This window comes from Ixodes scapularis, unplaced genomic scaffold (assembly GCF_016920785.2).
Source record: "Ixodes scapularis isolate PalLabHiFi unplaced genomic scaffold, ASM1692078v2 PGA_scaffold11__112_contigs__length_91849675, whole genome shotgun sequence".
Lineage (NCBI taxonomy): Eukaryota > Metazoa > Arthropoda > Arachnida > Ixodida > Ixodidae > Ixodes > Ixodes scapularis.
Window position 1 is genome coordinate 8,857,687 of NW_024609837.1, and position 16,363 is coordinate 8,874,049.

Below are 16,363 nucleotides of genomic sequence, written 5' to 3' on the forward strand. Positions count from 1 at the left end.
TTATGATATATGGAAGCTCCGTTGTGAGGGAATGAAGCCGGTATTTGTTAAGGTGCTCGGTGTATACGAAATTTTACGTGCAGGCTAGGCGCCATGTTAAGACTATCAAAGGAGAAACTTTGTTGTTGCTTTTTTTTTCAATCGAAACTTGTCCCTGTGGTTTATAGACCCTTTAAAAAAAAAAAAAAAAAGGCTCTCAGCCGGCCACATTTTCAGTACTCGTGCGTATGGCGCGTGACTTCCTCGCTTTTCGAAGCGACGAACATGCGCATGCTGGGCTGAGGAGATCGCACGCTGGCCCGAGGACTTGTTTAACAATGGCGTGATGTATACAGGAGGTGCGGACCGTAGGCGCTCTGCAGCATCTGTGAATGGGCGCCGCCACAACCGACCTTCAGTTTTTGTTTTTTCTTATTTTGATCACTTCGCTCCATCCTTACCACGGCAGGAAAGTTTATTGCCATTTCAGATGAAAACGTGCGTCTTTCTCCCCAGCATTGACCTTTGTGGAGTGTGATGATCATCAATCCGTCTTGCACCCTGCTGGTAGTCAAGCCGCGAGGGCGATGAAGAAGAGGCCTGGTTTAGAACGGAACCAGTGTATGACGCTGGGGGTCATCTGTCATACGAGTGTAAATATGACTGATTTACTGGGAGTCGGCGTCAGTCATTACATTGGCGACAAGGATGGGGTTCGTGAAAGCCCGCTTCAGTGGCTCGGCATCTTGGTAAGACGAGAGAAGGCCAGTAATGGCGGCTGTAATATGGTCCGTGTGCAAAGCGTCTGTGATGCTAATAAAACGAACAAAATACAGTCTTCAGACAATGTCTAAGGCGTGTTTCCCCCTTGTATAACAGTCCTGACACACGGGTCATAAACAAATATGTTTAGACATGTTCGAACCATACATTCTTATGAAACAAGCACGCCTCCAATGTGGTGAGCTACATCCGTCGATAATTATGTTATCTTGTCTGCTGATATTATACGATGTCCGAGTGACACTCGTATGAGCATTGTGATTCTGGCTTGAGAATGGCCACCATTATGGCGCGATAATATTATTAACAGCAAAAAAAAAAAAAAAAAGTGTTTTTTTTTGTTTTTTTTTTTATCAGTGGTCGTAATGGTCGAGAAGGTCGAGGAGGCTGCTTGTTCGTGATGGCTACCACCAGATGAAGGAGCGGATGGAGCGCTCCGTGATAGAAGATGTAAATATGGCGTCTTTCTTCGAAACATCCCGCACGCTAATGTTGTGTGCTTGCGTGTCCCTGTAACAATAGAGAGGCAGAACGACACCCATAATTAACCTGGAAGCAAAGGCATGAAACTCTAACGACGCAGTCTTTTACGCGTTGGAGGTTTAACCTGCTGCCCTCCAGCTACACGCGGCATAACATAACGTCAAGCGGAGAAATAGCTTTTTGCTTGAAAAGACTCGTTACAGTTACTGTCCGTGCGAGAACGCCATGTAGTTTCTTTCAAAAGGACGGCCTTCAGCACGCTATCTTCGCGTTTTATAGTGTACACACGTAGGTGTAGAAAACGGTGCTAGTTAGTGTTGGTCTCGTAATAAAAACCACGGCGTCAAAACGACAGAAACAAAACAAAGATAAGTGCATTCATAGAAAAAACAAAGGTTACGGTACATTAAAGTTAGTGGACCTCGGGAAACCAGCGCCAAGCCCCCTGTCTGATCGCCATTTTGGTCCGTGTAATGAACAATTTATCTTCCGTTCTTGGTGCGCCGATCTAAATTCGCTGGTGACGAGTAGCTTTATGGAGACGTTTCTTGTGCACCGAGAGTTTGCTACCCATACACCACCACCATATGCTTTGTTGGTGCTAGGAGACACTGACGAATAATTTTACTGTTTTGAAATACGCAAGAAAAACGATATAATTGTAAGAGATCCGTGTAGATGGGCATGATTGATAGGTTGATTGCATACGCATTGCTAAAGACGCTTTTAATGGCGAGGAACGCTTCCAGCACGATAATGCTCCAAGGTGATCTTGTCGCGACTGGTCTATAACGACCCTCTGGAAGTTTCGAAGATTTGAATGGACCAGCATGGCGATTTCTATGGCAACGTAGGCAGATTAGCCAATCGCCTTGCAAGGTTTCGGTCGTCTTTATGTTAGTAACTGTTTGTGTCCGGCTAGCAGGTAGGGAAGGCAATGGCGCTGCTTGCCCAGAATCCAGTGACTTTACTAGGGATGTCGCGAACCACCCTAGGTTCGAATTCGAAATGTTTCGGTATTTTCGAACCGAACTGAGGTTCGAAATCGAAAGATTTAGATATTTTCAAACCGTCCCGAGGTTCAAATTAAAAAAGTTCGCAACTTACCAACACCGTGGAGTTTCGAAATCGAAAAGTTCGACGCTTTCATGGTTTCTAAAAGTTCGGGTTCAATTATTTTGAATATTTTTTTACTTGAGGTTCGAGAAGTTGTGCTGGTCAGAATGTAAACCGGCGTCTCGCTCCAGTGGGCGTGCAGCCTCAGTGGCAAAAGAGGTGCGCACTCTTTTTTGCCGACGAGACTTAATGCGCATTGGAGCATGACAACTATGGCTTGTTTCTTATTGGTTGAACCGATTCAAACAAAAGAATATTCAAATCATTATTTACATTACTTCAGTCATGTTCACTTGTCTATTTTATTTAATTCCATTACATTCCTTGTCAGTGCACCATTACAGTCTGGACCCATAACCATGCATGCCACTCCCGGGTCCAGTGAAAAAAAATTGTCACCAAGCGGCAAAAGACACAAAAAAAGCATGAAGTGAGCAATATCATCACACACATGGAGGAAGTAACGCTCAATCAGCATCGTGTTCCAAGGTAATTGTATGGCACCCTGCATACAGGAGCTTGTGAGAGCGTATAGCCAGTGTCAGCTTAAAAAAATGCAGGGCGTGGCGAGTAATGCATCTCATTATCGCTACTGAGCCAATAAGATCGCGGCATTAGCCAGTGAGGAACCCGAAGAACCAATCACGAAGCAAGATGAATCATCATAATACGCCGCGCCCTGCATTTGATAATAACCTCTCGGTGCTTCTTTTTGCAGGGGCTGTGGTAACGTCAAAACGCCGAGCTTTGATTGGCTCTGATTGAAGGATAGTGGGTAGACCTCAAGGCAGCTTACTTTGAGGTCTGTCCACTATCTTTCATTCAGAACCAATGAGAGCTCGGCGTTTTGTCATCACCACAACACCTGCAAAAGAAGCAGACGAACTTGCACTCTGCATAGCCTGTTCAGACGGCAAAGGACTAGCCATTAGACAGCTATAACATTGGTAACTCAATGGAGTCCTTCCGACATCGACAAAACTAATACAAACGCTTCAAATGCACTGCCGCTTCCAAAGTTACAGGCGGCGACGAGAAACGTACCACAGTGTCAGCGTGTCTGAAAGCAGTCACCTCATTTCCATTTACACACGGTGCACATATGCGTACTCACGTATTCAGCACGATGAAGACGGTGGCGTTTTCGGGCGTCTTGAAGGCCCCGAACTCAAGTTTCCCACGATGTTCACCGGCCAGCCTCGAATCTATCCTGACGCTTCCTCGTGGAAGAAACTTCCTGTTCACACGATAACATAAAGAAACTGTTCAAAATAGACTCCGGTGTTTTCTACAATAGGTAAGAATGAATGGCTTTACAGAAACCCACGTGGTAAAGTACACAGTAAAGCCGCAGTAGCACTACTAATACATTAGTAAAAAAACAGCCTGCAGACACTCTCTGTGAGCAATGTGACTGTCACATTGGTTATACAAAAACTCTCTGCGGGCATGTTATAAGCATACATATGTATGAAGTAAGCATTTTTCGAGCGTGCTTGAGGTTGCAGATAATTATGCCATCATGACTGCAGCGCACACCATCGTGTCTTTGGTATAACTTGAGAAATCTGGTGCGTTTACTTTCCCTCAAAGCACGTAGAAGAGCCAATAGGTGCAATCTTCGGAGGGCGCTCGGCGAAGGATGAGGCAAAAGATACGAAGAAAAAAAAACATTCTGCTTTGTGACACTGGGCATGATGTTTCAATTGCTCACATCATTCGCCGAGTTCCCTCCGTAGGTTGTAGCCATTGGATCTTCCAAGTGATTTGCGGCAAAGTAAACGCAATGGATTGTTTAGAGTATAACGGCGAGTTTTAGAGTCTGGGATTCCCTGTTACAATTGTCACTTACGAGAAATGCGCCAACGCGTAGTACGTGGGCTGCCTGTAGAATTCCTGCCCTGTGGCGTTCACAATAATGGGCGAGTCGACGAAGTTCTTCACCCAGTTGGGACCTCCTACAACATCCAAGGCCAGGTTCCAGTCAACCCAACCCGTGGTCCAGTGTAGAAGATCCTAAAGCAAAAATTGAACAGCCGTTCAATCACGGGTTACAAACAGTCATTCTGAGCTTTTTCGAAACTGCCTCTTATCAGTCAATTTTGATCATCTCTCAAGTAACATTGCAACGCCGGGTCGTTCAAGGAATCAGCCAGCCGATATTGTCAGATTAATGCTGTTTGGGCGGTGCAGTGAAAAGTCGACATGGTAGAAGTCGAAATTGTCTCGGTCAAATTGATCCCGCTCGAAATGATTCACTGTCAAAATGGTCCAGAAAAAACAGTCCCAAGCACCAAATCCAAACCCAAACAATATGGTCCCAACAAAATTTTTCCGTATTGTTTGTTTGATCTTCGCGGGTTTCTAGATGGCTTGTACTTGACACAGTTTGAACATATACGTATATAAACTTGTAGCATAAGTAGCCTAACCATAATAGTTTGCATAAGCAGTCCAAAACCTTTAGAATTCATGTTGCTTTTTTTCATCGGAAGTCTAAATAAATTTCGCGCGTATGTATTTGTTTTAATAGCTTTCGGATTCTGTTATCGCAGGTAAAATAGAGAGTAGAGGTAGAGGAGGAAATTAAATATTTTGGCCAATTCATTAGTTGATGCCAAAACGTTGCTTAGATCATCATCCGTCAGCCAACTATCAGTTTGTGCATTTCATTATAGCTTTATTCATTTAAACATTAACTAAATGCACAAAATTTGCTAAAGATGAATATTGTATATTCTAATGGCGAGGTTTGAAACATTATTGCTAGATTTCTTCATGCCGCCGTAGAGCTACCTTAAAACGATAATAGACTTGAAACAGTTTCTGAAATTGAAATTGGCGCGTATTTTTTTCTAATTTTATATAAAAAATACTTCTATTGAAAGGGATATACATTAAACATGTCTGGAATTAATTGTCAAATTATCAGTTCGCTGAAAACATTCAAGATTATTTAAGGTCTAAAGTTCACTTGGGATCGTCTTGACGGGGCTTGGAATGCGGACCATTTTGTCCGGACTTGTAGTTAGGTTCAGTGCGCCGTGTCCGGCTCATTCTGTGCAGGCCTAATTTCTTCTGGAACAATTTGTCCGGGTCCCGTTTTTCTGGAACCCCCTTGACCGGGAGCAGCTTGTCTTCCTCGCCCCAAACCCGATTCACCTCCAGGATGTCATGCGCGTAGTTTTCAGCCCGGTCCCAACTGCCGAGGATGACATGCTCCTTTTCCCAGGGCTCGAAGCCACTGCACGCCTCCGTGGCCAGGATGAACTTGTCGGGAAAGTTGTCATGGGTCTTGTCCAGCACCCAAGGCCCCACGCCTTCGTCCGCGTACCAGTGCACTGCAACACCCTGGACGTACTTGGCCGCATCGGCGTCCCCTAGAACCTGCGGTCAGGCACAAGGACAGTGATGTGCTCAGAGGCATATCCGTTGAATAAGTTCGACGGAAATCACCAAACGACTAGAACCGGGCGGAAGAGAAGAGTATACAAAAATAAACCTCTCCGTCCCCCAACGCGCACAATTTTCCATTGCTTATCACACTAGCGAAAATTGCTGAGTCACTGGTTTACAATGAAATTCCTGCCACCTGATATTCCACAGAAGAGTTCCACTGCGCAGAATGAGAATGTGCTCCACAGCCCATTAAACAAGGATGCCAAAGCGCAGGAGGCTGTTATTGGAATGGTCTATTGTGTCTTGGCCTTTACCACCTGATAAACAAGACATGGGCTTCTCTTTATCTTTATCGGGTTTTGAAACCGTCCCAGGTGGCAAACATGCTAAAACTCGTCGATATTGCGTGGCAAAACGAAAAACGTCTAGAAATTTGCGTAGACGGGACGCCAGCGCGAGAAACGCACTAGTGGCAATGCGGACATGAGCTATAGATAGCCTGCCGTGGTTCCACCATGGTGATGTGGAAAGGGGAATAGACGGGCGTTGTCTTCAAGGCGGTACTGGTTTAACCCTCCCTTAAAAGGGGATCAAGCAGCCACGGTATCAAGATGCGCGGGAATCAAGCAGCCACGGTATCAAGATGCACGGGTATTGGAGTTAACACAGCAGAAACGCCAAATAGGATGATTTCAATTGAAGTCCTTAACGTAGAGACGTGTGCCAAATAAATCGAATTCTGCCTAAAGTGGAGAGCAAATCATGCCCTCTAGGCGACTGGTGGTGGCAGAAAAAATCCGCTTGGTGTATTTGCTTAGCAGACCAGGCGAATTTGTTTAGCGGCTGCCAGTCACCCAGAAGGCGCTAGTTGCACACCATTTCAGATGCAACTCAATTTATTATTTTTATTCACCGTACGGCCGGGTCATTAAGACTCATACGGTCCCAATCGAAACACTTTCGAGCCCGATTGTTTCAAAGGGAAACAACCGCTAACCCATCATCTTCATTGTCATTCTCATTATTATCACTATTCAAGGGGCACTGACACCCCAAAGGTCGTATTCTTTTTTATTGTCTAAAACGATGCAAGTTGTAGTCATAAACACGCAAAAAAAACCGCATCGCGAAAAAAAATTTCTTCGCGCGCGCGCGCGCCTTTTTATTTTTGGCGTTTATATTTCCCGCGCTCACCTCCTTGCTTCTTTTGATCGGTGACGTCAAAAATCAGGAAATTTAGAAGCTTTGTAGGCGACCTTTCTATAAGATTTAATAACGGCAATCGTCAAACATGTTTTTTAACGCAATTGCGAACGCACTACGGCCTTTCTTTTTGAAATACCGAAAATAAGATTTCGGTGTGATGTCGCTTCCTGGATTTGTATGCTCCCTCGGAAAAATTGGCGGCGCTCGAGCAGAGAATTATCGGCGAGTCGGGGACGAAACCGGTTTTTTTCCCGCGCCGGCAGCCTGCTCGCCTCCTCCTCGCTTCGGGCCGCGGTAGCAACAGCGCTTAGCTTCACAGCGTGGAGCGGAGGTCCGAAAGAAAGTCAAGTCGCAGGGGACCGCAAAATTTGACTCACTGCACTGGCGCGGATCGCGCGGGAACTTCAAATTCGGCATTTGGAAATTGTTTTTTTAATTCAGAAATACTGTATTCCCAAGTTTCAAATTTTGAGGGTAATGTCCAGGCATCGTTTTCAATCGTTTCGGATAGTAAAATAAAATATGATTTTGATGTGTCAGTGCCCCTTTCAGGTCTCAGAAGGATGGCCCAGAGGTCATCACTGCAGGACACCATTCAGAAGGATAATCCTTACAGCACGAGGGGAAGTAGTCTCTTTTTGACACTTGAAGCAAGGCAATAGAAAACTCGCTTCACCAAAAACCCGGAGTCCGCTTGCGCTTGTAGGACGGAGGCATAAACTACTCATCATATAGTGATGCACCACCAAGTTTTGAGGCCGAAGCCAGAAACGAACTTCTTCCCTGAGTCACTTGACTTAGGAACGGAGGCGGAAACCAATGCGAACTCGAATGATGCGACGCGAAGAGCCGAGATGATAACAGAATGTATCAAGAGAAGACTAGGGGACTGGGGAGGCCTGAGCAAGAAGTAGTGTGGTAATTACCACGCAGTTACGTTTAAGTGGAGTTCCCTCGATACAAAGGAAATATTCATTAAGATCCAATCCAATCGAAATGCCGACAAAATGGCTTTGCTCTTTTACGCCATCCTCTCAAGGACATTCACGTGCAAGGACTATTCCGCGTGAATTGCAAAATATATATAACAGTGTAAGTCTGAGTGGGAACCCTCATAAAGATTGTTAAGCCTGCACACTTTCCTACATTTGCGTTATGCGTGAAACGAAATAACACAAATAAGGCCGTGTTAAGGCACCACAGCTCGTAGAGCGTAAAACAAAAGTTCGCTCTGCTAATTCCCACCTCTTTCCGTTTTGATCTGAATGTACATCGCACCGGCGTGCGGTCGTGCATCACTACTATGCAATGCACGTTAAAGGCCCGAGCCTATCTGTCGAACTGCACTGGCTAAATTTCTTATCCCCAGCGGCGACACCGCACGCCCATTGAGGCTTTAAAACTTACGACGTTGGCCCAGTTTGGAAGGAGGTACCGATTGTCGTCCATGATCATCAGCGTAAGGTTTCCGGGCCCGTAGCCGGCGTCCACAAGCGCCGGTCCCAGGTCCATCTTGATAAAGTCTCGCTGGGAGGACGGTGTGAAGCCCATGCACTGGAACTTGTAGCCGGGCATATAGCCGGCGGAGGGTTCGTTCTCGGCCGTCAGGCCCCACAGTCTGATGCCATTCTTCTCGTACTCCTGCAGAAACCTAAACGACTAGCTGTGATCAGTCTGCGCCGCCTGTTATCTTAAGTAAGAAAGAAATCTCCAGATATCCCTCTCAGTCAACAACGCACGATTGGAGTAAAAGCTAGAAATGTTGTATTAAGGTTGTTTAGAGTGAAGAAAGCTAATATGTCTTGACATGGCGTCTTGACATGGCGTCTTTACATGGCGTCTTTACATGGCGTCTGACACCTCCTCTGTAGATGGACAAGACAACATATGCTACACTCACCCTAAAGGTGCCCTGAGGAGGTTTCTGAGACAGCCTAAATATGGCGATAACTTGTACTGCGGGTTCTAACCATCCCAGAAATCCGTAAACCATAAGGATGCGCGACCGATTGCCCTATTAAAGAAGCAATCAAAGATCGAAATTATCTCCGGTGGTGGGAGGAGCATTGTGCCGGCAGCCAGGGCGGAATGTGACCAATGAAAACGCGACATTTCGGTTAGATTGTAAACCCTGTTATTACAAAACGTGTGTGTTTTTGTAGATGATAGAATCAAATAAGAATAGTCGGAAAGTGTGAATTTTTTGACAAAAGCGAAAACAGCCTGCACAAAACAGGTAAAAAGTAGAAGTGGACATAGGACAAGCGCTGACTCTCAACTGCACTTTAATTAAAAAAATTAAAGACGTTTACAATCTCCGTGTAACGCAGAATTAGAGCGCAACTCTTGAGGAGGAGGGGGGAAGGTACGGAGAGGAGGCTATGCCCCTCCTCATCATCCGTACCCTCCCCTACTTCTCTCCTGCTCGCCTCCCATTCAGTTTGAAAATTTTCGCCGAATTTCCCGCTAAATTTAGCAGAAAAATTTTTCCGCTAAATTTTTGGGGTAATTATTTCGCTAAATTTAGCGTGAAATTTTTCCGTTAAATTTAGCGGGGAAGTTTTTCCACTAAATTTAGCGGGAAAGTTTTCCCGCTAAATGTCGTGGGGAATTTTTTTCGCTAAATTTAGCGGCGGATTTATTCCGCTAAATTTAGCGGGGACGTTTTTCCGCTTAAAATCTAGTGGGGAATTTTTTCCGCTAAATTTAGCGGGGAATTTTTTTTTTTTTTGCTAAATTTAGCAGGGAAGATTTTCCGCTAAATTTAGCTGGGAATTTTTCCCGCTGAAAAACAGCAAACTATGTTTGTTTTTGTTTTCTCCTCTTTTGTGGGAGTGATGTGTACGGTCCTCAGCTCTATAGAGCGCTCGAGCGCGCGCTCGCTGGCTTGAACCGTAGTCCGGGCTGCATGGACAACGAGCCACGCGCATTCGAGATCAATCACTCCGCGGTTCCACCGGTAGGAAGCGCGAGGGTCGTTCACTCGCTATTGGCTGAGAGTGGTCCTGGTTTCGGAACATGCTCCTCCCATCAGCCTGGATGAAATCGGGTGGTGGATCGGTGGCCGAGTAATCTAGCGCACACCAACTTGAAGCACGTGGAGCGAAGGCTCGCGCTGCAGAACCCAGGGATCCTGGGCTCAATCCCCACCCCTGCCCGTTTCGATCTGGATGAGCATTGTACTGGCGTGTGGTCGTGCATCACTACTGCATGGTGCACGTTAAAGATCCCAGGCTAGCGGTTGTGCTGCACTAGCTAAATTGCTCATCTACCGCTGAGAGACAAATTGCTAATTGAAGTTTGACTAACTTCACTAACTTCAAGGCTGTATAAACACACACTTAACCATCTTTTTTTTTTAAAGATGAAGTCAGCGCGTTCCAATCTTTGATTGCATTTGTTTAGTAAAAAAATTGGCCGCGTATTGTCATGATTTGGGTATTTCTATGATGCTTAAAGCCAGCAGAATGAGTTATCGCCATGTTAAGGCGATCTCAGAAAGCAGCTCAGAGCACCTTTAAGAGTAGGAGCTCCGCCTACAGCGCGAGCTCGCTGACTTCCGCGGTGCTTTGCTTGCGCGTTCACATTTGTGTAAGCAAGGGCAGAAAGCACGTGCTGAAGGCGGAGCGAGAAGTTTGGGTATCGCCACCTCGTGGAATTTTTTCACAACCCAGAGTGAGGATACTTCAACTTCCTCTACTGGTGCAAGCACGTGCAGTGCCGAGCTTCTATGCACTATGAAACCTAAACCTTACCGCGTGAGTAGCACGTGGACTACCCACAGTAAAGAAAACAGACGCTCCCTTAAGGGGTATTCACACGAGGGAGAAATCCCGGGGATTTCTCCCCGGCACGCGCATCCAACGACGAAAACGTCGGGCTTTGCGATGTGCAAAAGCCTCGCGTTTTTATCTCGTGATGCGCGCGTGCCGGGGAGAAATCCCCGGGATTTCTCCCTCGTGTGAATACCCCTTTAGGGACCTTCTCACAGCCAATAGTCGCGGAGACTGCGGTAGAGTCGGCGGGTAACAATGATGGTTCGAGTCCTGATCTAAAGGGGTAGTTACGGGCGTTTGACACAGTCATAAGAGTTTATTACGAGGAACATATTGACATAAATATCTTGCTGCTCAAAGCAATTGGATTAATTATTTCAGTATTTCCCGATTAAGAGGAAAAAACACTTGAGTGTCTAAGAATGTAATAGAATTAGACTTAGTTGTTACTTTCAGTAACTGCCTCTATAATTTATGTTTTAGATATTACTATTTAACATAAATACATTTAACAGAACTTAGGATATATAAAAAATAAGAAAGACTAAGAAGACTTTGACGAGCGTGTTGGGACAGATGTAACAGTAAGAAAGCACAAAACAAACAGAGGGACATGTACATGTCTGTTTTTGTCCCTCTGTTTGTTTTGTGCTTTCTTACTGTTACTTAAGAAAGACTGCTGCCGTTACCAAAATTAATGACCCAAAGCTCCGGGATCCAGAAGGAATGTTCCTTTAAAATATGCACTCACTACAAGATGACAAGTAGCAGCAATCACGTAATTCAGTAAAGCAATTGGAACAGTAGCGGTGTTCTTTGACAGCATTGTTCTAATATACTTCCAGTAACGAAGCAATCAAAACAACCAGTTTTTCACGGGAAACCTTACTGTGCACAGACATCAACTAGCTTTCTTGATAACCTGTACGGCGTGACTACTGTCAACTTTTATATGATTTTCTATCAGGATGTCGCTCACAGTTTACCTCTGTAAAAATCCAAGAGGGGTGATGGTTACTGGCGATCATATCTGAGCTTCTTGAAGCTGGGCGCATGCTGACTCCTACCCCCCAGAACACTTCCGGAGCTTGCCTTCCACACCCTCCAAAGTTTCGGCTTCAGTGGTTGAGTGGCAGCTCCTTCTGAGCATGCGCTGTGAAGAATGTACTCAAGTATGATGACCAGTGAGTACCACCGATACGCCGCATTGGGTTCGGTATACTTAATAGAATGTTAGTGAAGCTTCAAAATGTCACTGCCGGGTAACCGAGGGCACTGAACGCGATGCAGAAGAGCTGAATTCAGAAGTATGCCACCTCAACCCAAGTTCGACGTCGGGTCACCGAGGACGGCCTCGATAACGCAACACAAAACTCTCGTTTCTCTCAGACCATAAATGCAGCCTATAGTTTGAACCCGTGTGCATGAGAACGCACCTTACGAAATACTTGGCCCAAGCCTTGTAGTACGGTCCCCCGGGACTGCCCTTGAGTGTTCCGGTGCCGTACAGCTTTCCCGAAGTCTTCATCCATGCAGGGCCACTCCAGGGACTTCCGAAGATCCAGAGGTCCTCTTTGGACATGCTTAAGGCTCTCTTAATATAAGGAATCTGGCGGTACAAGATTGGTCCGAAAGAAAAACAAATGGTGGCGTTCAGTATATCCTCTTATGTATGCTGCCTGGTACACGTCTCCCAATGTTGGTCTTTAGGCTGGTTCAAACACTTCAGCTTGAGCGTAACCGGCTGCCATGTGCTCGCGTGCGACAAAAAACACACTGAAACAATTCAAATCTGCGTATATGTTTTCTTTTTAATTTTTTTTGCCAGTCATTCTTTTAACGTGGGTCTGGAATAATTCTGGAGAAGTTGTAACCGATCATTTCACATATACCTGGTGCGTAGATTCGATCTCGCACTTACTGCAAGACCTTCAGTCTAGTAATACGAGGGACGGAAGTCTGCAAGCGGTGCTTACTGTTTTTGTCTATTTTGTTTATCCCAGTAGAACACGTCCGCAATTGTATCGTAACATTTCCGAAGCGCCGACACTCATAAAATTCACTCGACCCTCGCTTCATGACTCCAGGGCCAGACTGGCATCAAGACGACGTCACTGCGCTGTGTTTAAGACTTCAAGGTTTTCATCCGCGTACTGTACTTCGTTTAAGCTGTCCAGACGCAGCCAACGCTACCAACCAATGGCAGCAATCGAACAGTTTTAAAAGCGCAACTCACCGGGCCTTTTCTGTTTATGATTGTTTCAGCGATAATAAATCACGTAAAGAAACATGGCGAGCACCATGATGCCGCCTTTTGACACTGCCTGATTAGTCTCATCAGCTCGTAGCTTCGGCTGTGTCTGGAGTTAAGGGGAAGCGAAGTAAGGATAAGGATCAAGTTTATTTACAGAAGAAAACAATCAAAAATGCATTCAGCCCGCTTAAACGTAAAACGCGTGTATGCGGGACAGGGCAGTGAATTTACTCGCCTCAAATTGTAGAGATATAGAAAAGTAACTACAGTTGCCGTTAAAAAAATTTGGCACTTTACAAAAGCAGGGAACAGAACAATCAAAAACAAAAGTACCGACAGCTCATGTGGAACCTTTTGAATGAGATAATTCAGTTAAGCACATTTCACTGTGTAATGACAAATATTACCATAAGTACGATAACAAGCGACAATAAATAAGAATACAGATGTTCACACAAAGTTTTATCGTTGAGCTCAACGATCCTCTAGTTAGATCTGTTGGGAAAAACGCCATTCCGTCATCTCTTTTTTTTTTTTCTTCATCTGCTTCTTGGAGGAGAGGTTAAGAAGATCTTAAGAAGAGGTGTAGAGTTTCACTCCATATGCAACTATCCTAATCTCTAAAGAAGTTAACAAAGTAAGAACGAGTCGGTGCCGTGATGGTTTACCTTCAACGAGAGGTCTTCTGTAGTGAGCGCAAAGTTCGTCATGTCCAGGTCTCCCGGCACGTCATTGTAAGTGTACAGACGGACCGAGAAATCACAACTCGCCATGGGAACCCTGCCGATGTTGTAGGAGAGCCCTGCAGGGACGAGTCAAAAACCAGTCAAGTTCTATTAAAGTCACTGACAACTTCAAAAATGCGGGGCATGGCAAGTTCCTGGCACGTAATTATCGCTTCCCACAAGACTGCGGCACTAGCCAAAAAAAAAACAAAAAAAACAAAAAGGAACTACGAAGCAAAAAGACTTAACATGAAAATTCGACAGAGACACTTAAGAATTCTTACGTGTAGGAATGCGAAAGTATTCCTACACGCAGCGCATTCCTACAAGCACCGCACTACGTCTCCCTTTCTCACACGGCGCCTTGGCGGTGACATCACGCTCCCCCACTGCGCATGCGCGGCACGCCCGCCGGCTCCACGGCCTCTGCGGCGACGCATCTTCGTTGCTGCGTTTTTCTTTGTGTTTTATTTCTGAGGCGTGTCCGCTTTGACCTTGAGCGGCGCCGCCGGCTTCCGTAGCATCTGATATGACGGGCCGGAGGGAATGGGAATTTAGGGGCCGTTTTTCGGCCGGCTTCACTCGATGGAGCATTTAAGGCTTTCGCCTTAATAAGTCATGCCCTCCGTATTTTAAGCTGCCAGTCACTATGATTTCTAGGTGAATGCGTAGCACAACAGGGAATATCAACGGAGTAGAATGACGTAGTGTACGCTTCTTTTTTGGCAGCCTCATCACACTTCAGGAATGTCCAATTTAACCCCAATGGGAGTGAAACACGAAACATAAGATTGTTTCATTATCGATCTTAAAATTTCAAAAATTAAACTGGTTTTAGAAGAATCGAAATGGAAATACATCCAAAACATTTAAAGTTTACAAAAATACTTGGAGCATGTAGATAAAAATGAGTCAGATTCTCGCTATTACTAAGCTTATTGTCACCTAAGATAATCTGTTATCGAGATTTTTCCCCGTATGCTCACAAGTGTAGCAACATTATCAAAATATAGCTGATAGAGCTCCATTCTAAAACCCGTTAACCATCCAAAACGACAAAACTTTCTTGGGGCTGCAACAGTAAGATAATAAAATGTTCGAATAAATTTTGCAAGGTAACTGTGTATCGGTGGAAGTTTTTATGATACCTTCAATGGAGTAGTAGGATTTCAGAAGGTCCTCCTGCAGCTGCTCTGGGAGCGACTGTAGGTTGATTCCTGCTGCATCAGTGAAGGCTCCCCCGAAGCCAAAAATGGACTGGTACTTCTTGGAAGAATCAATAACCACGGACACTGAGTCGGCAGCTTCGTTCGGAGTTCCTGCGAAAGTGAGGAGTAGGCGTGATTACAATAAAGTGAACTAAGCTTCATAAGCAAGCTCCTACCATAGCCGTCGCGTTCAGATTCGCCCGTCCAAAATAAAAGTTAATAAATCAAGAGTCTCGATTTTTTCACTTCCTATAGTTTGCAGAAACTTATTTGTCGCAAATAAAGAAGACTAGCGTTTTTCAATTTCAAAAACATTTTTCTTTGGAAGTTGTAGTTACTTCTTTTAACTTCTTCCGAAAGCTGTAGAAGCTGTAGAAGCTCAGAAGCTCATAACTTTATGAAAACTTTTCGTCACTGAAGTTGTGATCATGTGGCTAGCTTTGCGTAAAAAAAAAAAAGTTGTCGCGGAGCTGTCAGGGAGCTATAGTTTCTACAATCTACAAAGAAAAGCTCGGCAAACGACAATACCGTAAAGAATTTATCAGCAGAACACGTATTAAGTGCTGCGTCATAAAGTGGTCACGTGACACCCAGTTTCACGAGACAAGTTCGATGTTTACGGTTCCAAAAATTTGTTTTCTCCGGCCTCGTAATGTGCCAAGGCTTTTTTTTTTTTCTTTTTTTGCAAAACACAATAATTATTTTTTTCAGTGACCTAAGAAAAATGCATACTAACTTAGAGTCTTAATAGAGGACGCGCTGTTCTGGCGCCTTAATAGGCTCACCCGGTTCGTCGAAGCTGAGAGTGACCTTGTCGAACCTCTTTCCCGCCTTGTTGCTCTCGTAGGCGGCAACCACCCCGGGTTGCTCCGGTCGAACGGGGCCCATGAAATCGCAGTGCGAGGTGTCGCAAACGCAGACCACGCTGCCCTCCCCATAGTCCCTCGGCTTACACTGTGAAAGGACCCCTAATGGCAACAAAGAAAACAATAAAGAGGGCTGTAACACGTTGTGAACGATCGTAAAAACTTCATTAGACTTTCTAGGTAACGCTTCTCACACTGCATGGCAGGCACGTAGCCAGGGTTGTGTTTTGGGGGGGGGGGGGGGGGGGGGCGCCGCCCATGACAAAATGCTGTATGAGGAAGAGGGAAGAGGGGAGGCCCCAGCAAAATGGAAGATTTCGGGCCCGGGGGGGGGGGGGGGGGGGTGCGCCGGGCCCCATGGGCACCCCCCCCCCCCCCCGGCTACGTGCCTGCTGCATGGGGAATGAAACATCTTATCCAATAAAAAACTGAGGGAGAGGTGGAGACGAGAGTGACGTCAGAAGGTCGCGCTCTGATTGGAGGGATTAGTGGGTAGAGTGAAAGCTAGCTGCCCTTGGTCTTTACTCACTCTTCGAACGCGTTACAACGCCGGTGTCCCCTCGTTTGG

General features: G+C 45.5%; 1 protein-coding gene across 1 annotated transcript in view; it reads right to left on the bottom strand.

Moving 5' to 3' along the window:
* Positions 1 to 281: 281 nt before the first annotated feature.
* Positions 282 to 16,363, bottom strand: part of LOC8030109 (lysosomal acid glucosylceramidase-like) — a 52,296-nt gene continuing 36,214 nt past the window's right edge. The window contains exon 10 of the mRNA XM_042288814.1: positions 282 to 1,272. Within this exon, the coding sequence (XP_042144748.1) occupies positions 1,167 to 1,272 (106 nt within the window). The 3' untranslated portion in view covers positions 282 to 1,166. The remainder of the gene's footprint in view (positions 1,273 to 16,363) is intronic.